This window comes from Acanthochromis polyacanthus, chromosome 1 (assembly GCF_021347895.1).
Source record: "Acanthochromis polyacanthus isolate Apoly-LR-REF ecotype Palm Island chromosome 1, KAUST_Apoly_ChrSc, whole genome shotgun sequence".
Taxonomy (NCBI): Eukaryota; Metazoa; Chordata; class Actinopteri; family Pomacentridae; genus Acanthochromis; species Acanthochromis polyacanthus.
In genome coordinates, this window is record NC_067113.1 from 39,957,810 (window position 1) to 39,984,369 (window position 26,560).

The 26,560-nt window shown below is 40.4% G+C and overlaps 2 protein-coding genes across 2 annotated transcripts in view; one reads left to right on the forward strand and one right to left on the reverse strand.

The window, feature by feature from the left end:
* The first annotated feature begins 7 nt into the window (after positions 1-7).
* eri1 (exoribonuclease 1) lies at positions 8-5,856 on the forward strand. Its single transcript, XM_022215324.2, has 7 exons — positions 8-392; positions 1,313-1,494; positions 1,630-1,846; positions 2,990-3,073; positions 3,149-3,258; positions 3,333-3,447; positions 4,940-5,856. The coding sequence occupies exons 1-7, from the start codon at positions 318-320 to the stop codon at positions 5,180-5,182; spliced, it is 1,026 nt and encodes a 341-aa protein (XP_022071016.1). The 5' UTR covers positions 8-317; the 3' UTR covers positions 5,183-5,856.
* A 2,481-nt stretch (positions 5,857-8,337) lies between these two features.
* The window catches only part of lamb1b (laminin, beta 1b), a 39,421-nt gene continuing 21,198 nt past the window's right edge, over positions 8,338-26,560 (reverse strand). The window contains exons 20-33 of the mRNA XM_051951846.1: positions 25,756-25,919; positions 25,294-25,518; positions 23,485-23,702; positions 20,810-20,906; positions 16,286-16,655; positions 16,026-16,210; positions 14,681-14,922; positions 14,390-14,593; positions 12,535-12,679; positions 12,254-12,461; positions 10,881-11,022; positions 9,737-9,913; positions 9,490-9,649; positions 8,338-8,774 (exon numbers count right to left, since the gene is read on the reverse strand). Of these exons, the coding sequence (XP_051807806.1) occupies positions 8,638-8,774; positions 9,490-9,649; positions 9,737-9,913; positions 10,881-11,022; positions 12,254-12,461; positions 12,535-12,679; positions 14,390-14,593; positions 14,681-14,922; positions 16,026-16,210; positions 16,286-16,655; positions 20,810-20,906; positions 23,485-23,702; positions 25,294-25,518; positions 25,756-25,919 (2,674 nt within the window). The 3' untranslated portion in view covers positions 8,338-8,637. The remainder of the gene's footprint in view (positions 8,775-9,489; positions 9,650-9,736; positions 9,914-10,880; positions 11,023-12,253; positions 12,462-12,534; positions 12,680-14,389; positions 14,594-14,680; positions 14,923-16,025; positions 16,211-16,285; positions 16,656-20,809; positions 20,907-23,484; positions 23,703-25,293; positions 25,519-25,755; positions 25,920-26,560) is intronic.

Genomic DNA, 26,560 nt, shown 5'->3' on the forward strand with positions numbered 1-26,560 from the left:
CCGAGTTGTTTTGGCGCAAACCGGAAATCGTCATAACTGTCTACCTTAAGAAAAAAAGAGAGCGAGAGAAGTTTAATGTGTTTGCGGAGATTTACGACAGACGTTTAATTAGAAACGTCCTATTAGCGATTTATTTGCAATATGCAGCATTAAAGTCACATATTAGCATCGGACGGAGCCGCTTCAGACGTCGAGGAGCCGCGCAGGAATGTCGTCCAGCCTGTTAGCTGCCGTTAGCAACCAGAGCTAACACATTAGAGATAGTTTCATTAATTTACGTTGTTTTAAAAAACAGTCTCTGGATTGACTTCAATTAAATGGATGAGCACAAGGAGAATATTCAGGCCGAGGACGTCAACGTAAAGATGTCCAATTCAAAAGAAGAGGAGAAGGTTGGTGTGACCAGTTAGCTTCGGTTAGCTTCATTTCGCTTCAACGCTTTGTTTACCTTTCTGACACGTTATTACATTCAACTAGCTATTTACTGCAAATGTCTTACACATGCTTTACACATGAGGAATAGAATACTGTGTCTGTTTTAAGTATACATGTTAATCATTAATCAGAAATTTAAGCTACAACTACTTCTATTAATCTCCCTCTGAAGTATCAGAACTGAATCTCTTCAATAACTCAGGATTTATGAAAAAAGAAAATGTGTTCAGATGTTCATGATTAGTTTTACTGCAAAGAAATGAAAGATCTGCTTCATCCCAGTGTTCCTCTAGGGTCTTCAAATTAACATGCCTCCATGTTAATTAAAATTTGTGCACGTTTCAATCAATTTTTATGACGTATTTGCATTGGTACGTCACAAATTTATCATCACAGCAGCCAATAAGTTCAGAAGCTGACTTGAAAAGTAGGAGTATAAAGTACAGAAGTTACCTTAAATATACAGGGTGATCAGTTTCTCTGGAAAAAAAAGGCTTATGTGGTGCAGACTGTAGATTTATTAGCTAGATTGGATCAAAATAATTACTATATATAATGTATTTTTTGTGTATAGTTCAGCCCTAGTAATGTAATGTAAACTATACCTGTTTTCCAGTGAATTTATTTACCACACTAGTGGAACACTGTTTAGTGTTGTGTGGAGTTTATGTTGCTATCTATAACAATTTTTATTATTTTAAGGAATGCAGACGCTTTCACACAGAGAAAATCTAGACCACCAAATGGAAGTTCAGAGAGCTTGACTCTGTTGTTGGCTCAGTAACTGATGCTAAATTAAACTGTGACAGCAAAAGAATAGTTGCTAAATGTGCTAGATGTTCTGTTTGACTAAATGTAATAATTGCTTCCTCTTCAGGCCAAGCCTTGCAGCAGATTATGTCCTCCTGAAGAATCTGCTCCTCAGGGTTCCCCGTCTCAGTCCAACAGCGACTTCAGTCATCCGGTGTACAAAGAGATCGCTCTGGCCAACGGACACATCAACCGCATGTCCAAGGAGGAGCTGCGGATCAAATTAGCGGAGCTGAAGCTCGACACGAGGTGAGAATTAGTTTGATTTTTGAGGACAGAGCCCAAGAGCTGCCGGCACAAAATCTCAACTTAAGCTCGTAAATGTGTGCACCGCCGGTATGGAAAGCTTCTTCACAAGTTTCTGTCCTCTTTTTTTGTGTGAAGAGGAGTGAAGGATGTGATGAAGAAGAGGTTGAAGAGCCACTATAAGAAGCAGAAGCTGATGCAGACGGCAGCAGAGGGAGGACCCACTGATACCTACTACGACTACATCTGTGTGGTCGACTTTGAGGCCACGTGTGAAGAAGATAATCCCTCAGACTTCCTCCATGAGATCATCGAGTTCCCCATGGTCCTCATCAACACCCACACCTTAGAGATCGTAAGTGGAGTTTGGGCTGAAGACGGGGTTGTTTTTGTCAGCAGTGAAACATTTACAGAAATAAATCTATAACAGTGGAAATATAAAGACGACTAAATAAAATTAAAAAAATATTGTTGCTGTAAAAGAAATGTCCATAAAAAATGAATCTATTAAAGAAAATGTGAATAAAAGTAGAAATATAAAGGCAAATAAATAAAATAATTAAAAAAATCATGATAATGCTAAGCACATTTCTTCTTTTTTTAGTATTTTATTTGTTGTATTATTGTTTAATTATTTTATTTGTTTTACTTTTATTAGCGCTTTCTTTTATGAATGAATTTTTTATTACAATGTCTTTATATTGCCACATTATTTTTTATTTTATTTATAAACACATTTCTTCTTATTTTTAAAATCATTTTAATTATTTGTCTTTATATTTCTGCTTTTATTAGGCTTTACTTGTGTGAATGGATTTCTTGATTAATATTACAAAATTATTTATTTTTATTTAATTTTAAGCATATTTCTTCTTATTTTTAAATAATTTTATTTATTTGTCTTTGTGCTTCTACTTTTCTTAGTCTTTTCATTTTTTTATTAATATTGCTTTTTATTATCACATTATTTTTTTATTTTATTAATATGAACATTTCTTCTCATTCCTTTTTTGAATTATTTTATTTATTTGTTTTTATATTTTTTGCATTTATTAGCCTTTTCTTTTATGGATTCATTTTTATTCTTAATATTGCTTTATATTTGCACATTATTTTTTATTTTATTTATAAGCACATTTCTTCTTATTTTTAAAATTATTTTATTTATTTGTCTTCATATTTCTCCTTTGTTTAGCCTTGTCTTTTATAGATTCTTTTTTGATTAATATTGCTTTCTATTGCAACATTTAAAAAATATAACATGTTTCTTCATGTTTTGTTTTTTTTAAATTAGTTAATTTATTTGTCTTTATATTTCTACTTTTATTAGCCTTTTCTTTTATGGTATCATTTTTTGTTAATATGTCTTTATATTGACACATTATGTTTATTTTTATGTTTTCCTCTTTTATCTGCTTTTTCTTTTATAGATTTATTCCTGTAAACTCTCACTGCTCCACAGTAAAGTTTCAGTCTTGAACGTTTTCCTCATTTTCAGGTGGACACCTTTCAGGAGTACGTGAAACCAGAAGTGAACCCGCAGCTCTCAGACTTCTGTGTGAAGTTAACGGGGATCACTCAGGTTGGTTTAACTGCTGTTTAACAGTAGAAGTTCTTTCCTTCCATTAATGACGTGTCGTTTGTTTGTTTCCGGTAGAGAATGGTGGATGAAGCGGATCCTTTCCCTGCGGTGCTCCAGCGGGTCGTGGCGTGGCTTCAGGAGCGGGAACTCGGAACTAAATACAAATACGCCATTCTGACTGACGGGTACGTTTCGGTCCGGTTCTGCCGCGGGTTTTAACGTCTTTGCTCCCGTTAAACCGCTTCGTGTTCTCCTGCAGGGCGTGGGACATGAGCAAGTTCCTCAACATCCAGTGTCGGATCAGCCGCATCAGGTATCCTCAGTTTGCCAAGAAGTGGATCAACATCAGGAAGTCGTACGGAAACTTCTACAAGGTATCCGCAGATCTGTAACCATGACGACAGCAACTACTGATTCTATTGTGGGAGTCTTTCTGAGAAATTAGTTGAATGAAATTTCTGTAATTTCCCAAATAGGCGGGATTTTATTACAGGCAGCAGAAAGCAGGTTTGTGTTCTTGGACCCAACATGAGGGTCAGTGTATAACTGTGGGACTTTTTGTGTCATAGTAGACACCTTTTCTGACAGTTTTGCTGTTTTCAGGCCTAAAACCAACAAAACCAAACACCACAGGGCATTTTTACACAAAGATTCTTCTAAATATTATAAATACAACTGAGTGAAAGTAATTATTTATTTGCTATTGTACTAAACCTGTTGTTTAGCTCATTAGAAGGTGGTTGTTATTAAATATGGGCGGTTATTTAGTCGACATTTTAGTGATTTCCAGTCATTTTTTATTAATAAATGATTGATTCCCTGATAATGATGTAATTTGTAAAGACATGACCATAATGAACATAAAAACATTATTTTTTGTTACTTTTAATACAAATGTATCCAGATATATGCCATGGACTTCAAACGTCCTTTAACCCGTTAAGCTTCAGTGTACCGTCGGCGGTACACCTACTAATTTGCATAGGAATTTCAAGAATGTCCGACGGCTGCAAACGCGATTATACAAACACTATACGCCGATGGAAAGCTTAGATTCTCATGAATCCGCCGGTATAAACCACTTTCAGATGTGATTATCACAGCGGGTGAGAAAAACACATTTGTCCGACAAAAACGAATATTCATCCATCCGTTCTCTGTACACGACTTCAACGTACACAGCGCGACTCACATTTCCGGGTTCATTACTACACACAAAAAAAAGATACCACAAAAAACGGCCATAATCCAACCTTTTACATCCAGACGACACAAGCCAGTAAACTATTTTGTCCAAAACATGTCCTGAAGTCGGTATAAAATCAACGAATCGGTCATTTTCAAGGAAATGCACCTCACGATGCCCGTCCAATATTCCCTGTATTTTTCGTAATTTTTTTTATTTAAAAATAGAATATTAGTGATTTTTTGTACTGAAAACGGCTGGAATTGACTGAAGCTTAAAGGGTTAATTAAGTGTTGATCCATTAAATTTAGTCTCCATTCTCCAGATGTGAGGAAACGGGCTTCTTTGGTTCAAACTACAGCAACAATGACATCATCATTTTTATATTATTTTGAAATTGTGACTCTTACTGAAGTCACAGTGTCTGTCAAAGTAGTCGTAATGTGATTTTTTTTTTTTTTTTTTAAATTCTAGAACACCAAGGAGAGCTTTGGTTTGATGCTTTCAGGTTTTTTAAAGAACTATTTTTTTTTGTTATGTGAGCACCACAGAGTCAACAGGATAGAAGAGATAATGTTGTGTTTAGCAGCCTGAAATCGTCTCTTTTAGCCGTCGTTCCCGTCTCCAGCTCCACTGTGGCCTTCCTGCTGATCAGATGCCTTCATGTCTCCTTCCTCCAGGTTCCTCGCACCCAGACGAAGCTGAGCACGATGCTGGAGAAGCTCGGCCTCAAGTACGAAGGCCGTCCCCACTCGGGTCTGGACGACTCGCGCAACATCGCCAGGATCGCTCTGCGGATGCTGCAGGACGGCTGCCAGCTGCGCGTCAACGAGAGGATGCACGCCGGGCAGCTGCTCTCTGTCCCCAGCTCGGCCCCCATGGAAGGAGCTCCGGCTCCTCATAACCCCCGCAGCAGGAACTGAGCACCAGTCAGAGATGTGTCACCACGCTGCTCCCCGCTGTTACAGACTGAAAGCACTTTAATGGAGCTTAAAGCTGCAGACGGGGTTCATCCGTGAAGCTTCCTCTGACCGTTTATTTTTACACCAGATGTTTAAAACCACATCATTCCTGCGTGTTGTGACTTAAACTTGCCTCACTTTGCCTTATCGAGCTGCTGATGTTCAACCATTTGATTTCAGTTGCTCCATGTGCTTTTGGTTGTTTCTGCCCAAAACAATCCAAGTTTTGAACAAGAGATTCGTTTCTGCTTTTAAATGTAAGAAAACCTGCAGCTTGACATCACCGTCAGTGCTCATGTTGGCCTTTAAAACGCTGTGTCTGTCTGATAAAACACAGAATGCTGCCATCACTGTGCTGTTTGAGGTGCTACAGAGTGACACAGCATCACAGGTTCACGCTTTCCCAGAGCGAGCTGAAGGAAACGGCCCCGTGGATTTGATCGCCTCAGATTCTGAGATCTTTTATCTCCTCCTGGTGATGACAGAAACTGGTGATGAAGCTGCAGAGTTTGCTTTCTGTCTGTTGTCAGCCTGTGTCGTGTCTTCTTTTTGTCTCATGGAGGAGGATCTATTTTAACGAGAACTAATATTCTTCTGAATGATAAATGGCTCGAATAAAGTGTGTTCTCTGTTCATGTGTGCAGTTTGTCATTTTCATTCAAGCTTAGCATCTAACGCGGTCCTTATCTGGTCGGAACACGTTTGCTGGATTCTTTCAGAATGAATAATACAGTCAAATATGTCAATAATTTAATGCTTTTTTCTGCAACAACAAACAGCACTAACTAGAAAATCAGTCCTCCTCCAAAGCTGCTCATTCCCTCATGTGGCAATGTCAGAAAGCAGCATATTTTATTACTGATGAAGAGAAATCACAGCATCATAGAATGTCTCCAGTTAATATTAAATAACGATGTACCCACAAACAAAACCACAGACGTGTGTTTTACATCAGAATCTGCTTTAATGTGGTTCCTACACAACACACAAGGAGTTTGGTTTCAGCTGCTGGTGTCACCCTGGAAATACGGAAGAGAAAAATAAACTAGAAAGTGGAAAAACTAGTAAAAAAAATGAAATATAACAGAGTAAATACAGAAATGTGGAGCTTGGAAGCAGACAAATGTGTGTAAACTAGTCTCACAAAGGTTTGTTGATCAGTTCATCACTTTTTGCTGGAGGATTCTTTCAGCTTTAGTCCTCCCAAATGATGTGGAAGCACACAGGGTGATGTTTAGACTCATGTTTGGTTTGTTTAAATGTGCGGCTGTGCTGGCTGTAGTGGCTAAAAGGGAGCAGCTTACTGAACATATAATTAAATATAATTTGAGTTTCATTTTAATATTATGACCTAAGATGTGCATACATATTGATAAAAATGTGTAGCTGCCCTTTAACGTCTCAACGCAGACGCAGATGTTTGCTTACCCTTCGTTTTACGGCAGTCTGTGCTCGATAGTGAGAGAAGCATATAGTTTTCTTACCTGCGTTCAGCAAAATGGTACAATAAATGTATTAGCCAGCCACGTTGTTCCTGCCTGTGGAATTATATTTTTGGGAACAAAATAAACCGGAGAGTGTAATGTATTGTTATACTTATACTATTGTTTTATTGTGAAAGGTAACCGGATGTAAGAGAGCGATAGGACTTCCGGTATCGTAAGGTTGACACTTCGTCGCCCAGTCAGGTTATTTAATATGCAACCGAACATTACAGAACGTTTATTTTTTTTTCTTTTATCACGACGTGTCGGGAGTGGATCTGTTGGATTGTGTAGCTGGGCTAACCGCGAACATTGCATGTGGAAGTAGTTTTTGCTAACGGGACTCATGGGTCCGTACCTCTAGCATCAATCTATTGCAAATCCTCACAAGACATAAACCTCCACACTGACCTTCTAGCAAAGCAGCTGGAAACTAACAGGAGACAGTCAAGGAGAAGCAAACTGTTCAAACGTTTGTGTTCAGTGTTGTATTTATCTCATCACAGTAAATGTGATGTCAAACAAATAATTATGAGAGATGAAGTGATTTTTTTTATGACGTCAGAGTCTGGGACACGTGACCATACCTTCCTTAGCAACGCACGCCGCCATTAAAAGAGGGGGCAACAAAGTCATTAGCAACCGCGATTTGACCGCCGAAACCGCGCAGTTTTGACCCGGAGAAAAATGTCTGCTGATTATTTCGGAAATCTTGAGCCAAAAGCCAAGCTACGGTATCAAGAAAATTAGAACTGGTTGGTTTGCAGTCATGTCCATACCAAATTCCTCTGTTTTCATGGGAAAACGACCCTACTACGTGTCCAGATCTTCATTGGCACTCCATTTACGAGTACCTTATCAACAGCCCAGGCATCCACACAATGGAGAAGATGAAGACTTATAAAAGCCTGGACTCATACGTTTTCTTTGAGGTATGCTTATATTTATACGTTTTTGTGCATACAGGTCAATGTCAGAATGATAAATGCCTTGTAAGATACGGCTACACCAGCTCCGCTGTGCTAAGCTAATGTTAAGCTAACGGGGTGAGCCATTACACCTTTTAATTTCAAGTGGAAGTAGTGTATGTATATTAGTTTGATGTGCATTATCAAAACTAAGAGTCAGATACCTGTAAATGAGCTCTACCCACCCTAGGCCCAAGGGTATGAGGTGCTAACAATAATGAGGACAATGCTGCTGATTACAGCATAGTAGTTAGCAGAACGAAAGGGAGGAGAGAAGGGAGACTTGTTTGTTCAGTATTGAGTTTAGGAGTGTTTAAAAATAGCAGAGTGAGTAGAAAGACCCCTGACTTTTTGTGGCTTTTTTCATCTGTGTGTAATAATGAACCCGGAAATGTGAGTCGCGCTGTGTACGTTAAAGCCGTGTTTAGAGAACGGATGGATGAATATTCGTTGTTTGTCGGACAAATGTGTTTATATTACCCGCTGTGGTAATCACATCTGAAAGTGGTTTATACCGGCGGATTCATGAGAATCTAAGCTTTCCATCGGCGTATAGTGGCCGTATAGTATAATCGCGTTTGCAGTTTGAGACATTTAGCAAATTGCTTATGCAGATCTGCAGCACATGTGGCTGATAAGTGAGGAAAACAACACCAACAAACGCTTTTATTTTCTAGTAAAACTTTAATATTTGTCTGTAGCACCATTCACATGTGATTCTTTGGGCCTGTTACGTATAAATTTAACATTTCATTCACATATATGCAGTCTTACAGGTAAACACGGATTGTAGTGACTTTATTCTCCACACATCGGCTCCGAGTGCTTCCTTTGGGACTCGTCGCTTCGATACTTTAATGGTCTTTGGCAGCTTTGGAGCTGGTTTTGATGGTTAAAAACGCCTGGACGCACTGACAGTTTCCAACATATTACAGTGTTTTATCAGCTATGAACGACGCCGCGGTCACAGACAGGTGCTGTACAGCGTCACCTTGTAGCTGATCTCGTCCAGGATGCGGCGGGCGCTTCGCTCCAGCTCAGCCAGCTCTGCAGCTTTGGCCTCCAGGATGCGCTGGTTGGCCACGTAGGAAACCTCCAACTCTGAAGACAGACGGCAGGAAGAGACAGCACAGAGCGTTATTTATGCACGTACTGCTGGTGAACAGTGAAGCAAGAACTCCAAGCAGCTTCAGTTTTTGTTGACTTCATTGTTTTGTTACGGACTCTGCTGTGTTGGGAAACAGACTCTGCACTGGAAAATGCCCCTCTCAAAACAAGAAACAAAACCATATTTCAAAGAAGTTTTACCTTGAAATAAGTGAAAAAATCTGCTAATAGAACAAGTGAAAATGGCTTGTAAGATTTCTTGAAATAAGATTTTTTGGAAGATTCATTTTTAAATTTTTCTTTCTTTCCAAATTAATTTTTTAAATTAAAGTTTTAAGGGAAATTTTAAGGAATTTTCTTCCTGAAGATTTTTCTAATTTTTATAAATTTGGGGAATTTTTGCTAAATTTTGGATTTTTTTTTTTTTCAGAAAAGGCAACAATATTTTTTGGTGCTGTAAATGAGGACAACAGGAGGGTTAAGACACCTAAGCTTGACAATCCTGGTAAAATAGAGCCTAAAAAAAATTCCAGCTCATTTTAAGATCTCAGTATTCTAAATATCAGATCTTATTTCAAGAAATCTCACCAAGCAGTTTTTCACTTCTTCTATTGGCAGATTTTTTTTACTTATTTCAAGGAAGTTTTACCTTGAAATAAGTTTTTTTTTCTTGTTTTGAGAGGGACATTTTTCCAGTGAACATGCTGACCTCCGAGCCTCTGCAGCTTGATGCTGCTCTGGGCCAGCAGCTCCTTGGCCTCCTGCTGCAGCTCCTCAGCTCTCCTCCTGGCCTGCAGCACCGACTCCCCCTTATCCTCCACCTGGTCCTCCACCGCCTCCAACTTATCCTTCAGCTCCTCGTCGAACTCCTTCACAAGCAGCACAAAAAAAACACTCAGTAGCAAGTTAAAAGCAAACCGTGAGCTCCTTCAGACAGTGGGGCTGAGTGAGCGGACCTGCCGGGCCTCCTCTGCGTCCTGCCGGGCCTGCTCCGTCACCAGGTCGGCCGTCTCCACCAGCCGGTTCACCTCCAGCTTGTTCTGTCTCAGCCGGCCCACCTCCATCTCCAGCTGCAGCAGGCGGCCCGTGGTGTCGCTGAGCTTCAGCTCCGACAGCGCCGTCTCTGACTCCACCTGACGTTAGAGGACAACAGGAGCATCAAAACACGGCTGGAAAATGTCCACAACGGTGATGTCTGACAACGCTGAAGGTATTTACATGTTCCTGGATGATTAGCAGGTGAGGAAGTCTGTTTTCACTTTGATTTAGAAGGAAGGAAGTGCCTTTTAAATGTGTTTATAGTACTAATAACCTTATTTAAATAGCACCTTTAACCCTCCTGTTGTCCTCATTTACAGGCAGCAAAAATGTTGTTTCCTTGTCTGAAAAAAATCCAAAAATTCAGCAAAAATTTCCCCAAATTTATGAAAATTTGCAAAATCTTCAGGAGGAAAATTCCAATAATTCCTTAAAAGTTTTGTTTAAAAAAAACCCCTCAAATTTGCCAAGAAAATGCTTGTAAATATTTTTAAAAATGAGTAAAAATCTTCCAAATAAATCCTTAAAATATCTAAAGCGATTAAATGTATATAAGTAAAATTTCTAATATTTTCTTTAAGAATATTCACTAAAAAAAATCAACCAAAATCCAGCGAATTTCGCTGGATTTTGGTTGATTTTTTTTTAGTGAATGTTCTTAAAGAAAAATTTAACATTTCATTTTTTTCCATCAAAAAATGTTCAAAAATTTCCCAAAAATGTGAAAATATATTTTCCCACATTTTCAGACTTAAAACGGATCAACTTTGACCTGTAGGACGACATGAAGGTTAAAAGTAAACTTCACATTAAAGCAAAAAAGCAAAGAGTACATTTTAAGGGTCTTTTATTCCAGATGTTTTCTTCCTAAAGGTTCTCTAAAGCATTTTTCTCAGCATTCCATAGCGCTGTGGGTTAAATAACTTGAAGCTTAACCTCTAAGCCGATCTTTGCATCGACAGTTTTGACGTCTTCCAAACAAACATCATCTTCAGATAAATCGGTAGCAGCTGAGAGCATGGCAGCGTGATTACAGAAATGACTGGCTGAGGTCCGACTCACAGAGACCAGCAGGTCCAGGGTGCCTTTAGTGTTGTTCTGGGCCAGCTGGATGGCGTCCATGGCGACGTTCTGAGCGCGCTCAGCTTCGTCCAGAGCCGCCTTCACTACGTCTGCTGTGTCCTTCATGTTGGACGCCGCCTGGCTGATGGACAGAGAGCGCTCATGTTAACCCGTCTGTGTCTGTGTAAGGACGCTAAGCGAGATTTCATGGAGACCGTTTAGATCAGGGGTGTCCAACATGAGGCCCACGGGCCAAAAGTGGTCCTCCAGAGGGTCCAATCCGGCCCTCAGAGTGTAAAAATTACAGAGAAGACATTAACTGCAGATTGTAAATTAGTAAAACTATAAATTTAAAATCATTTCTAGACCACGAGTTGTTTTGATCATAAAGTAAAATATTAGATTGTTCTTTTGTCTCATTTTTGTAATATTTTGTCTTGTTTTTGTGTTTTTTTTTTGTCTGACTTTTGTTGTTTCTCATGTTTTTGTCGTCTTGTTTCTCGCTTTGTTTCCTTTTTGTCTTGCTTGTGTTTTGTCTTATTTTTGTCATTTTGTGTTTTGCTTTATTCATGGTTTCATTGTTGTTGTCAAAACAACGCCCAAGAGGCTCAAAACAACCTCATACAGGCATAAAATAAACCCAAAAGACACAAAACAACCACAAAGACACACAATGACACTCAAAAGGTACAAAACAACACCCAAGAGGCTCAAAACAACCTCACACAGGCATAAAATAAACCCAAAGAGACATAAAATAACACTTAGAAGTCCCAAAACTGACAGAATCCTAACTGGTTTATGTGCCCGTATAAAAGCTGAACTGTTTCCATGTTATCAGTCACCTGTTCACACTGATTCCTTGTTGCAAGTAAAACATTCGCTTTGAATTTAGGGACGATTGTTCTTTTGAGCAAACAGTATTACACTGAAGAATTTTCTTCACACATAGTCATAAAAACCTCAGACACAAAACTACCTCAAAGAGATATGAAGCGAGAAAATGTACAAAACATCACTCAAGAGGCACAAAAGAACCTCAGAGACTCAAAACAACCTTAGAGAGAAAGTAATCACACCATAGAGCCACATAAAAACACCAAAGGGACAGAAAATGGGACTCAAAATGTACAAAACAACACCCAAGAGGCTCAAAACAACCCTACAGAGACTTAAAATAACATTTAGAAGACCCAAAACTCATGGAAATGTTGCCTATAAAAGCTGAACTGTTACCATTTGTTGATTCCTTGTTGCAAATAAAACATTCGCTTTGACTTGAGAGACGACTCTGAGTGTCCAGACAACCTTCATGATCAAAAAGCAGCATGGCAAACACATGAACAACACGTTCTTGATGCTGTGTTGGTTACCTGGCAGCTTTGGCCTCCTTCAGCAGCGACTCGGCCGTCCGGATGTCCTCGGCGCTCTGACTGAGGATGGACTCCACGCTGGTCAGAGCTCCCACCTTCTGCCTGATCTCTTTGGTCAGCTCGTCCAGCTTCTCCGGTGAGATGGGCATCTGCAGAGTCAGCACCTCGTTGGCCACCGCCTCAATCACCGACGCATCGGCCTTCTCATCTGGATCACCAGAAACACAGAGATAATGCCTCATTCAGCTCTCAGAGGATGGAATCTACTGAGGAGAACTCACTGGTGAGGAGGTCTCGGATCTCCTTGATCAGGTTGCGGAGCTGCTCGTTGCTCTCCTCCACTCTCTCCTTGCTCCGGTTGGATTTGATCAGAACCTCCAAAGCGTTGGCCTTGGCTTCGTTTGCACGGACGTTGGCTTCCCACACCTGAGCACAAATAAATCCAGTGATTGGCTCCGAGTTAGTCTACATCATTTTAGTTTGGCCCAATCTGATCTGAAGTGGACCGGACCAGTAAAATCATAACATAACCTGTAAATCACCATAACTGCTAACTTTTCCTTTGTTTTAGTACAAAAAGCATTTTTGTCAGACAAAAAAACCCAAAGACAAGTAAAAATATTACAAAAATGAGAAACAAAAGAACAATGACTTATGATCAAAATGATGAAAAACAACCAAAATGAGAAGACAAAAGCGAAAAAGTAGACAAACGATGAAAGCGAGACCAAAAGGAAACAAAATGATACAAATAAGAATCAAAATTACAAAGCATGAGAAAAATGACAAATAAGACAAACCATTACAAAAATGAGACACAAAACCACAAAAGAACAATGACTAATGATCAAAATGATGAAGAACAACCAAAATGAAGACAAAATGTTACAAAAGCGAGAAACGAAGTGAAAAAACGATGCGACACAAAGGAAACACAAAATGAGAAACAAAACAAAAGCATGACAAAAATCAGACAAAACAACAAAAACAAGACAAACTATTACAAAAATGAGACACAAAACCACAAAGGAACAATGACAATGATGAAAATGACAAAAACAAGACAAAATGTTACAAAAACAAGACAACAAAAGCAATAAATAAAGCAACAAAAAATAGACAAACGATGCAAGCGAGACAAAAAGGAAATACAAAACAACAAAAACGAGACAAATATTACAAAAATGAGAAACAAAAGAACAATGACTCATGATGAAAAACAATGTTACAAAAGCGAGAAACGTAGCGAAACAAACAATGCGAGACAGAAAGGAAACACAAAATGAGAAACAAAACAAAAGCATGAGACAAATGACAAAAACAAGGCAAACTATTACAAAAATGAGACACAAAAGAACAATGACTTATGATGAAATGACAAACGACCAAAAACCAGACAAAATGTTACAAAAACAAGACAACAAAAGCAACAAAAACTAGACAAATGATGCAAGTGAGACAAAAAGAAACAAAAAAACAACAAAACAGACAAAATATTACAAAAACAAAACACAAAATGACAAAAGAACAATGACTTGTGATCAAAATTATGAAAAACCAAAATGTTACAAAAGCGAGAAACAAAGAGAAAAAAACTGCGAGACGGAAAGGAAACACAAAATGAGAAACAATCAAAAGCATGAGAAAAATGACAAAAATCAGACAAAACAACAAAACAAGACAAACTATTACAAAAAATGAGACACAAAACCACAAGAACAATGACTTATGATGAAAATGACAAAATGTTACAAAAACAAGACAACAAAACCAATAAACAAAGCAACAAAAAATAGACAAATGATGCAAGCGAGACAAAAACGAAACGACAAAAACGAGAAACAAAACAGCAAAAGCATGAGAAAAATGACAAAAGTCAGACAAAAAATGACAAAACAACAAAAACAAGACGCAAAATGACAACAGAACAATCTGGTATTTTACTTTCTGATCTAAACAACTTGTCATGATCTTGAAATTATTTTAAATTTATACTTTTACTAATTTACAATCTGCACTTAATGTCTTCTCTGTAATTTTCCACTTTGATTGGACCCTCTGGAGGACCAGTTTTGGCCCGCGGGCCTCTTGTTGGACACCCCTGCTCTACACTAACACACAGCCACGTTGACCTACCATCCTGGAGAGCTTGTCCACCTCCTGCATGGCTGCCAGGATCTCCTGGTCCAGGCTGTTGGCTGATTTGAGAGCGGTTTGGGAGCCGGTGAGGACGCCTCTGCAGCCTTCTCCTCCACACCGAGGAGCTCCGTCCTCTGAGAGACAACCCAGCCCACCGCAGGAGGAGCAGCCGTCGCCTTCGTCTGCTGCTCCACCACACGTCTGCAGAGGAACGACAGCCACCACGTCATAACCGCGCTCTGGAAACACTGCTGCTTCTACAACATCAAAGTCAGCCCTGTTCCTCACCTTCTCACTGAGTGGAGACAGCTCAAACTTCTCCATGTCTTCGGACAGCTTTTCCAGCTTCTGCGTGTTTCTTTGGTGCTTCCGGTCGAATTCCTTCTGACTGCTGCTCAGTTTGTCCTCTGTGGCTTTCCGTACTTGGGCTGAACTCTCTACTGTGTTTCCCGGATCAGTGGTGGCGGCTTTGGAGCGAAGTTCTGCTTCCCTGGACTGCATATGTGCAGCAGAAATGGTGTCCATGGCTCCTGAAAACAGCAGAGTTAGAGGAGGAGATGATGGATTAGAGAAAGTTCTGTTCAACTGATGACCTGTTTTAAAGTTTGAAAATGTGGAAAAACTATGTATTGACGTCCACATTTTCAACATTTTTTAAGGAAATCTCTGAACATTTTTTGGTGGGGAAAAAAAGTTAAATGTTTCGAACATTCGCAAAAAAAAATCAACGAAAATCCAACAAATTTCGCTGGATTTTGGCTGATTTTTATGTGAATGTTTGTAAAGAAAATATTAGAAGTTTCACTGATATTTATGGAATCACTTTAGATATTTTTAGGATTTTTTTGAAGATTTTTACTCATTTTTTGAAAACATTTACAAGAATTTTCTGACAAATTTGGGGATTTAAAAAAAAATAAAACTTTTAAGGGATTATTGGAATTTTCTTCCTGAAGGTTTTACGAATTTTCCAAAATTTGAGGAATTTTTTTGCTGAGTTTTTGGATTTTTTTTTTTTTCAGACAAGGAAACAATATTTTTGGTAAATGAAGGGTTAGTTGTTGGTTGTTTTCAGAACTGGTTCAGCCTGATCTAAAAACCTGGAATCACATTTTACCTGCAGGTGTTTACATTTTTGGGAAAAAAAATGGTCGCTCTGCATCCTAGATGTTCTTTAGCACTTACATTTTTGTGTGCTGTCTGTTCTGCATAAGAAGTCCCTCATTTTTTTTTGTCGTGTTTTGGTTGCAGAGGAGACTTTTTGTCACACAAAGGCAGATTTTTTAGGTCTGAAATTTCTAAAAGCCATTCCGATTTTAATCTTCATTTAGGTCTTTTGTTTCCTGGTGGAATTGCATGGAAAGACCACTGGAGGGTTGAAAATCCAACAATCCTCTCTGTTCTTACAGTTTTTGGCTCTGATTTTTGTGATTAATTTCTAGACCTATTTAACCTTTTGTTTTGTCACAAATCGTCACATAACTCTGGAGTAATAAAACCAAATGAGACCAAATTCATTTCTAAATTGTAATCTGTTGATTCCAAGCCATGCGTGCTGTTTTTCTAGCTTCATCCAGCTGTGACGTCGGGTAGCTCTGTGAGGGTTTAATACTTTAGGACGGGGATTTCTCACCTTGGATGTTGGCGTTCTTGATGTCGGACACCTGCTGTCTCAGCTGCTGGACGCTCTGCTGCAGCTGGTCGGCCTCATCGCTCAGTCTGTCCAAGTTTGCGTCGGTGGCGTTGGCGTCGCCGCGGAGAAGGTCCAAGTTCTCCTCGGTTGTGTTCAGCTTCCCGTTGAGGTAAGACATCAGCCCTCTGGGAACACGTGGAACAGTAACTAAAGGTGTCAGCTGGAACCCTGAACGCTTCTGTGTGTGTTTTTGTACGTACGTAATCTGGTGCATCAGCTCCTGTGTCTGCTCCAGCTGCAGCGCTGCAGGGTTCTTCTCCACGATCTCTCTGATGGCTTTGGCGTTCTTCTCCAGGCTGCTGACCAGCTCTTTGTAGGGAGCCGTCACTCCGCTGGTCTGGAGCTCTGTCACCTGGGCCTCCAGACGGCGGGTCTGATTGGCCAGCTCTCCCACCACGGCGTCCCACACGGCAAAGCACTGATGGCAGGGCTCGCAGAGCGGGAACTCGCCCTGGTAGCCTCTGGCACACTGGTCACACTTTGGACCGGACACTCCCTCCACACAGGAGCACTGACCGGTGGCACGATGGCACTGAGGGCTGGAGATTCCCCGAGGATCGCAGTCGCACGCTGGAAACGTCAGGTAAAGACAGCTCCTCTTACATCACAGTAAAGACATTCCTCATATCAGAGAGTGACTTGTCTGATGTCAGAGAGCAGAAAATACTGCATCAGTGTGTTTCTATAAATAAGGGATCACACTGTTTTAGAAACATTTAAACTGTGCGACTGTTTTTCTAAATCAAACTGATATTTTACACACAGACTTATTAACAGACATGTTAGCAAAGACTTGCCCTCATGTGGAAGCCATAAATGACCTTACAGTGACCACTGACCCTTAACTTCTTTGTGTACTTTATGTAATGAGCTTTTATTGTCACTTATCGTCCCTTTATTGCCATTTATCGTTCTTTTTTTGTCACTGATTGTTCTTTTATAAATGGTAAATCGTCTGCATTTATATAACGCTTTACTATACCTGCAAGGTACCCAAAGCGCTTTACATGATACGTCACATTCACACACAAGGCGCTAACCACGACCCACCAGGAGCAATTAGGGGTTAGGTGTCTTGCTCAGGGACACCTCGCATGACGGGCCGAGGATCGAACCGGCAACCTTCCAGTTACAACACGGCTACTCTTTTTTGTCACTTACTGTGCTTTTATTGTGCCCTGTTGTGCTTTTATTGTCACTTGTGCTTTTATTGTCACTTATTGTGCTTTTATTGTCACTTATTGTGACATATCGCTCTTTTTTTGTCACTTACTGTCCTTTTATTTTCTTTTTGTGACTTATTGACCTTTGAGTGTTTTGAAGTAATCTGTCATTTAAAGTTGTTGTTCTACTTGCATATTTTGGCTCCCCCAAACAGTGAGCACTTTTTGAATTATAGGAAGTAAAAGTGGTGTTTCCTCATAGTATTTTTCTTTGTACGATGTCTCACATCTGCACAAAAACAAAACAAAAACAGAGAGCTGCGTTACGTGACGTCTGTCAGATCAGCCCTGCATACACACGTGGACAAAATTGTTGGTACCCCTCAGTTAAAGAAGGAAAAACCCACAATTCTCACTGAAATCACTTGAAACTCACAAAAGTAACAATAAATAAAAATTTATTGAAAATTAAATAATCAAAAACAGCCATTACTTTTGAATTGTTGATTAACATAATTATTTAAAAAAACAAACTAATGAAACAGGCCTGGACAAAAATGATGGTACCTCTATAAAAGATTGAAAACTATTTGACCAGAGTGACATGATTAACTCAGGTGTGTCATTTAATTGACATCACAGGTGTTTCCAAACTCATAATCAGTCAGTCTGCCTATTTAAAGGGAGACAAGTAGTCACCCTGCTGTTTGGTGAAAAGGTGTGTACCACACTGAACATGGACAACAGAAAGCGAAGGAGAGAATTGAGAAAAAAATGATAGACAAACATCTTAAAGGTAAAGGCTATAAGACCATCTCTAAACAGCTTGAAGTTCCTGTGACAACAGTGGCTCATATTATTCAGAAGTTCAAGACCCACGGGACAGTAGCCAACCTCCCTGGACGTGGCCGCAAGAGGAAAATTGATGACAAATTGAAGAGACGGATCGTTGGAATTGTATCCAAAGAGCCCAGAGCAACCTCCAAAGAAATTAAAGGTGAACTCCAAGGCCAAGGTACATCAGTGTCAGATCGCACCATTCGTCGTTGTTTGAGCCAAAGTGGACTTCATGGGAGACGACCAAGGAGGACACCACTGCTGAAAAAAACTCATAAAAAAGCCAGACTGGAATTTGCAAAAATGCATGTTGACAAGCCACAAAGCTTCTGGGAGAATGTCCTTTGGACAGATGAGACCAAACTGGAGCTTTTTGGTAAGGCACATCAACTCTATGTTCATAGACTCAAAAACCAAGCATACGAAGAAAAGAACACTGTCCCTACGGTGAAACATGGAGGAGGCTCAGTAATGTTTTGGGGCTGCTTTGCTGCATCTGGCACAGGGTGTCTTGAAAGTGTGCAAGGTACGATGAAATCTGAAGACTATCAAGGCATTCTGGAGAGAAATGTGCTGCCTAGTGTCAGAAAGCTTGGTCTCAGTCGCAGGTCATGGGTCTTCCAACAGGACAACGATCCAAAACACACAGCCAAAAACACCCAAGAATGGCTGAGAGAAAAGCGTTGGACTATTCTAAAGTGGCCTTCTATGAGCCCAGATCTGAATCCCATTGAACATATGTGGAAGGAGCTGAAACATGCCATTTGGAGAAGACACCCATCAAACCTGAGACAACTGGAGCTGTTTGCTCATGAGGAGTGGGCCAAAATACCTGTTGACAGCTGCAGAACGCTCATTGACAAATACAGAAATCGTTTAATTGCAGTGATTGCCTCAAAAGGTTGTGCAACAAAATATTAAGTTATGGGTACCATCATTTTTGTCCAGCCCTATTTCATTAGTTTGTTTTTTTAAATAATTATGTTAATCAACAATTCAAAAGTGATGGCTGATTTTGATTATTTAATTTTCAATACATTTTTATTTATTGTTACTTTTGTGAGTTTCAAGTGATTTCAGTGAGAATTGTGGGTTTTTCCTTCTTTAACTGAGGGGTACCAACAATTTTGTCCACGTGTGTATAAAAAAGAGGACAGTCTTCATGTTTCCTCAGGGAAATAAGCCATTTAAAGTCAGTTTACTCAACCCCATCATCTACTGTAAATAAAGATGAATATGACCCTGAAGGTCACGCTGATCCCTTGAGGTTGCCTCACTCCACACAGCGTCCCTCCCTCCTCAGAAAAGACTGAGTCAAGAAGAAGGAATTCAGAGATTCGTCGGTTTCCACTCTTAGTTCTGCTGCGTTCATTTGTGTGATTTACGGAGCTGGAGGTGAGGGTTTGAAGTTTGGTTTTTGTCGAGCTGAAATATTACACCTGTCTTCAGAGACGCTGGAGGGGCAAATCAAACACGCTGATTATGGGATGGAAGCCGCATACCAGCAACTCTCTGTCCTCTTAAATCACATTTAACTTCTGGAATCCAAACTCCCCATCTTTAAGAGGCTTCATCGTCATTCCTCTGACTCTCCACCTGCAGTTCTCATTGCGGTGGCCGCGGCGTTCCCAGGAAGCTGCACATCTGTGCGGATAGGAAGCGAGCCCCAGCTGCTCTAACGGCTTAAGACACCATTAGGGAACGCGGTGGGAATAATTTGGGATCCTCTGGGTGTTGGTGCATGACGAAAATGGGATGCCTGGGAGTCCTGGGGAACATCTGGTTCTCATGAGCAGAGAACCAGAGGTCATTGCCAGATCCCCTCCCTCTCTGGCCCCGTTCTTCTCCTTCCCTCTTTCTCTTATCCAGCTACTGTGAATATCAGCAGATGGACTCTGCAGCAGCTTGTTTGGAGGACAGTAAAACTTTGTGGGATCAGCCGCCGATGCAGAGCGCCAACTCGCTGATTCAGAGCCGCGAACATGCAAACTGTCTGACAAAACCCTTTCAAAGTCCAGCGCAGTGAGGTGCAGCCAGAGGGAGATTAAAGAAAGTATTTAAAGGGAAACAAACACCAAGCATAGAGACAGTGATGGTTTCTTTCCTTCCAGCACACAAACTGAGATCATGAGGCTGAGTGTTTACATCCTCACTGACTTCTACATAAATCACCCACCAGTGCAGAGACAGCCATCCCAAACACTACAGACAATTAAAGAGTGGTTCTTGTTACCATGGTAACACAGTTCATTAAAGACTAACGACTCTTAAAACCAGTAAAAGTGGCTGCAGTCCAGAGCATCCGTCCATGTTGCTGTTATTTTACGACCACCTGGGGGCAGCAGACACGCGTAGTAAAATGATCAAACTTGCAGTGCGGAAAGTTTGTCGCCCCCTTCTGGCAGTGAGAGAAACTGCAAGTTCATGAAATGAAGAAATTTCCTGACAGTACCACAAGGGGGCGACAAGATTTCTGCACTTTAGGTTTAAGAAGTGATCGTTTTTAGTTTGTTTCTGGTGCGGGTTGCACCGTTGCTCGGTGGTTAGTGCCGTTGCCCTGCAGCTAGAAGATCTCTGGTTTGCATCCCGGTCTGGACCTGAGTTCTTTGCATGGAGTTTACATGTTCTCATTGGTAACTCTGAACTGACCGCAGGTGTTAATGTGAGTGTGAAAGAAGAAAAGGACAGAACAGCCTCGGTGTTCTGTTGTGTGATGTGTCCTACCGTGACATTTGACCTCTGGATCCCCCCAGAAGAGCTCCTTGCACTCCCGACACGTCCTGCCACCAAAGCCTGGTTTGCAAACACACTGTCCTGTCACCTACAGCAAGAACGACGACATGATCCATCAGGTCAGCACCGCAGTGTTACCAGGAAACGTTGATGCAGAGCAGCTTCAGCTCATATAGAGCAACTTCAACTAATATAGAGCAACTTTATCTAATGTAGAGCAACTTCAGCTCATATAGAGCAACTTTAGCTCATGCAGAGCAATTTTAGCTCATACAGAACAATTTTAGCGCATAGAGCAATTTCAACTAATATAGAGCAACTTCATCTTATATAGAGCAACTTTATCTAATGTAGAGCAACTTTAGCTCATATAGAGCAACTTCAACTAATATGGAGCAATTTTAGCTAATGTAGAGCAACTTTAGCTCATATAGAGCAATTTTAAATAACCTAGAGCAACTCTAATATAGAGCAACTTTAGCTAATACAGAGCAATTTTAACTAATGTAGAGCAACTTCAAATATAGAGCAACTCTAATATAGAGCAAATTTAGCAAATATAGAGCAACTTTAACTAATATAGAGCAACTGTAACTAATATAGAGCAGTGAAGAGCTTTTATTAAATCTGTATGTTTTACATGCAGACACAATGGAGCTTTGCAGTTTGACAGAACTCTTAGAAAACAGCGTGTTCACTTATTCCACTGTGTATTCTCAGACTTCCTTCCTCCGATGGAGTCCAGCCAGTAAACACAGAAACCCAAATGTTTGTGCATGAGTGGAAGCAGCACATTATTCTACTCTTTACATGCAGATTCAGAGCTGAGAGAGAAGCAACTCCCAGACAGCTGGAGTCTATATATCAAAAAAAAATCTACAAACACAGGCCTCTGTGATTAGATGGTCACAGCCACAGGGAAGTTTCCTCGTCAGTTGTGTAAGAAAGCTTTTGGCAACAACAGCCCATTGAAAGACAAGATTTCTGTGGTTCATTTCAGCTGTACATTATATTCAGAGAGAGCGAAGCAGAGCAGCTGCTGTCATGCTAATGCAGGAAATGATTTAAAGGACCTGCTGAGTGGTGAGAGCTGGAAGCTGCTGGTTCCAGTGTACATTTTAGTCTGTTTTGGCATGAAATGGATGGAAAAAGCATGAACAGAGCATGAGAATTAAGTAGGTGTGCATTGTTTCGTTTACTGAAGTAATGTTGATTTTGGATCCAGATCTAGATGTGACTGTTTTGTTTGCTACCGTTTTCTAATCACGGAAAATCACTGACTTTATATAAGTTACAACAACTCATTATTCACTAATATAGAGCAACTTTAACTAATACAGAGCAACTTTAACTAATATAGAGCGACTTTAGCTAATATAGAGCAACTTTAGCTAATATAGAGCGACTTTAATACAGAGCAATTTTAACTAATACAGAGCAACTTTAGCTAATATAGAGCAATTTTAGCTTATATAGCGCGACTTTAGCTAATATAGAGCGACTTTAGCTATTATAGAGCGACATTAGCTAATATAGAGCAAGTTTAGCTAATATAGAGCAAGTTTAACTAATACAGAGCAACTTTAGCTAATATAGAGCAACTTTAGCTAATATCGAGTGACTTTAGCTAATATAGAGCAAGTTTAACTAATACAGAGTGACTTTAGCTAATACAGAACGACTTTAGCTATTATAGAGCGACTTTAGCTAATATAGAGCAAGTTTAAGTAATGCAGAGCGACTTTAGCTAATACAGAGTGACTAGCTCATACAGATTGACTTTAGCTAATATTGAGAGACTTTAGCTAATATAGAGCGAATTTAGCTAATATAGAGCAACTTTAATTAATATAGAGCAATTTAAATATAGACCAACTCTAACTCACATAGAGCAACTTTAACTCACATAGAGCAACTTTTGCTAATAGAGAGCAACTTTAACGAATATAGACCAACTTTAACTTGTATAAAGCAACTAAGTCATTTTAGAGTAACTAATTAATATAGAGCATCTTCAGTGCTACATATTATAGATATTTTACCGTTTACATTAATATTTGGGTTTTCTCCGGCTTCCTCCCACAGTCCAAAAACATGCTGAGGCTAACTGGTGATTCTAAATTGTCCGTAGGGGTGAATGTGATTGTTTGTGTCTATATGTAGCCCTGTGACAGACTGTTACCTGTCCAGGTGACCTTCACTTTCAGTCAGCTGGATAGACTCCAGCTCCACTGTGATCCTAACGAGGATTAAGCATTTTATAGATAATGGATGGACATTTGTTTCCTTACTATCTGGTCTCTGTAAGCACAGCCTGCTGTTTAGGTGAAAAGTACTTTAAATTTAGTCATGTGAATCTTAGTTGCAGCTTTCTGGTTCGTGCAAACTGCTTGTTTTTGGCAAATTTTCAAAGGATGAAGTGACTTTGATGAAATATCCCAGATTAGGTTACATTTGCAAACAGAGCATCACAGGTGAGGAGTTCAAGGACTGTCAGAAAGTATAAAAGTCTGATTATGCTTTCTGTTTTTACTGTTTCTGACACACGGTGTAACTTTGTTTCACACGTCTTTCAATCCCACCGGCAGGTATGGCGGTCTTTTCATGAACCTAAAAACGCAGTGATTGTGGACACAGCTCAGTTTTCACTCCAGCGTCCGACTCACCTCGTGGCAGGAGGATCCGACGGCGTGAACGGGGTCGCAGTCGCAGCGCTGGCAGCCGGTTCCGCTGGCGATGTTCCACGTATCGGGAGCACAGCGGTCGCAGTTCTGACCGACCACATTGGGCTGGCACGGACACTGACCGCTCCTCTGGTCGCACTGACACTCATCAGGGGACGAGCAGGCCTGAGGTACCGTCCCCACCGAGTAACACATGCACTCTGTACACCGGAGGAAACGTGTTAACGAGCTGCAGCTCACACCGGTCTGTATGACACGACTCAGAGGAGCTCTGTTCATGATGCTGGAGCAGGACGGATGCTGGTTTCTGAGGCTGTTAATGTAGGTAAAGGATGCTCGCTGTTTGCTTAAAAACAACAATAAATTAGGATGCAACTGTCCAGCAAATGCCAATTATAATAACAGGGGTGTCCAACATGAGGCCCGTGGGCCAAAACCGGTCCTACAGAGGGTCCAATCCGGCCCTCAAAGTGTAAAAATTCCAGAGAAGACATTAACTGCAGATTGTAAATTAGTAAAACTATAAATTTAACATAATTTCTAGACCATGACACGTTGTTTTGGTCAGAAAGTAAAATACTAAGTTGTTCTTTTGGCAGATTGTGTCTAATTTTTGTAATGTTTTGCCTTGTTTTTGTGTTTTTTTCTCTTTTCTTGTCGTTTTCTTTCCTTTTTGTCTCGCTTGTGTTTTTGTCATATTTTTGTCCTTTTGTTTTACTCTTGTCATTGTTTTGTGCGTAATTTTGTGTTTTTTTTTTGGTCTGGTGTCGTTTGTCTATTTTTCGTTATTGTGTTTCTTGCTTTTGTCACTTTGTCTCACACTCCTGTAATATTTTGTCTTGTTTTTATTGTTGTCATTTTGTCTGACCTTTGTCGTTTGTCTCATGTTTTGTGATTCATTTTTGTCTGGCTTGTGTTTTTGTCTTTGTCATTTTGTGTTTTGCTTTATTTAGTGTTTTGCCTTGTTTTTGATGTTTTGTTATTTTGTCTCACTTGCGTTGTCTATTTTTTTGTGATTTTGTAACTTTTTTGACTCATTTTTCTTCTTTCTTGTTTTGTTTCATGTCGTTTGTGCAGTCTTTTGTCACTTTGTATCTTGATTAACCACGCCTGACGAACGTCAGCGGGGTTACTGCAGTGTGTGTGTGTGTGTGTGTGTGTGTGTGTGTCTCTGCAACAGCTGAAGTCAGGATAATCAAACTTGGCACTGAAGATCAGTCTAAGGTCCCCTGCTCAGTTGTGGAGTTACAGGTCAGCAGATCAAGTAGGAAGGGAGATACGTACGATGATCAAAATTGATACATATTGGATCATTTGTGTAGGGAGGACAGGGTTTTCATCAGCAGAGGGCGTAGTTCTGCCCTCTCCTGAGGGCTCGTCTAGTTTTCTAATATTTTGTCGTTTTTTTTGTCGTATTCATACGCAACAGTAAAATACTCCATCATTCAATTAGAGGTGACTAAATGTTGTGTTCCTTTGTAGACACTCTGTGATCTAGAAGTTATAATGCGTAAATGAAAAACTGAGGCTGAATGTTGTTGAAACTGACCTTATTTTTCTTGACAAATTTCAGGTTGTTCGTAATATTTTACGAAAAGATAATTCCTTAAATGTGAACATTTTCAGAATGGACTTTTTTGCACTAAACCAGAGGAAACATGTGGAGTTTGTGGTTATTTATAGGCTATTATTCTGTGATTTTACTGCTCACTGGAGGTCAGATTGTTCTGAATTTGGCTCTGGAACTAAAATGAGCTTTATACGCCTGATCTACATCATGTTTATACTCACTCCTGCAGCTCTGTGTGGCAGCGTCGCCATAGTAACCCAGTTTGCAGTGTTGACACCCGTAGCCCTGGGTGTGGTACAGGCATTTCAGGCAGGCACCCGTGCGGACATCGCAGGACCCCAGGTCGTGCATGTCGATGTTGTTGTTGCACCGGCAGGGTGTGCAGCGGCCGCCGGGCACCTGAGGGTTGCCATAGTGACCCGGGGCGCACTCACCACACCTGGCACCTGGAGGAGGACAGGAAGCGGGAGAAAAATCAGAACAGGATCAAAGTGGAATCTCTTTGTTTGAGCGTTTTTCCTGTTTGGGTGAAGTTGTTTGAGGCGATTTCTTCAGAAAGAGTCTTTTATCTCTTGATGCTAATTACAGAGGGACTGCAGTGTTGTTTGGTGACGTGAGGTGAAGGAACGATGACAGAAACTGCACTGGAGAGCCGCTTATAGGAAAACAAACCGTTGACACACCTTTGTAGCCGGGACTGCACACACACACCAGCTGGTTGGTGTTGTGTAGCAGGTAGCAGCTGTCTGCAAACTGCCGTCCGCTGCGTGGCCCATCTGGACACATGCAAGGGCGACAGTGGTCACCTGTATGCAGCTGTGGGTCGCCGTGGTAACCGGCCAGACACCTGGAAGTCAAAGGAAAGCATGCTCAAGGACGACTCGTCTCGCATCCCTTCAGGCTAACTCTCAGGGCGTTTTAGAGGGAAAAATCAGTGATTTCTCAATGACGCCCTGGTACTGAGGAATGTCAGGGTTTGTTCACATAATTCTACCTTTTAGTCTTCCAAGTCCTGCCTAGATCCACAGATTGTTCGAGAAACACTTTTATGTGCAGTTAAAAATAAAGTACAGGAGGTCCTCAATTTATGTCAGAGTTTCGTTTATACGGATTGATGTCAGTTGATTTCAGTTGGAACTCCCGCGAAAATGTAAACAAAGTCGCTACGTTCATCACGATATCGATCAGTTCTTCATAAAGTCATGAATACCAACGACTTTCATGCATGTATGAATCATTTTACTAGAAGATAACAGAATATTGTAACGGACTGATATTGTTGTTGAGGTTTCAGTTTTTATTGTTCAGTTCCAGATTTACCTAATGTCAGTGAACGTGCCATGTTTAGTTAGCTCACCTCTGATTGGCTGAGAGTCAGCAGTAGAGAGAGCTGGGAACGGCGGCTAATTCTGGAGCTAAGTTATGGGGTTTTTCTAGTTCTTCTGGAGCTAATTTATGGGGGTTTTCTAGTTCTTCTGGAGCTAATTT

Excerpts from the sequence above, each read along its gene's own strand:
- eri1 (XM_022215324.2), top strand. The coding sequence starts at position 318 with ATGGATGAGCACAAGGAGAATATTCAGGCCGAGGACGTCAACGTAAAG. Across the intron at positions 1,847-2,989 it reads ACACCCACACCTTAGAGATC|GTGGACACCTTTCAGGAGTA; the intron begins GTAAGTGGAGTT and ends CCTCATTTTCAG. Across the intron at positions 3,074-3,148 it reads AGTTAACGGGGATCACTCAG|AGAATGGTGGATGAAGCGGA; the intron begins GTTGGTTTAACT and ends TGTTTCCGGTAG.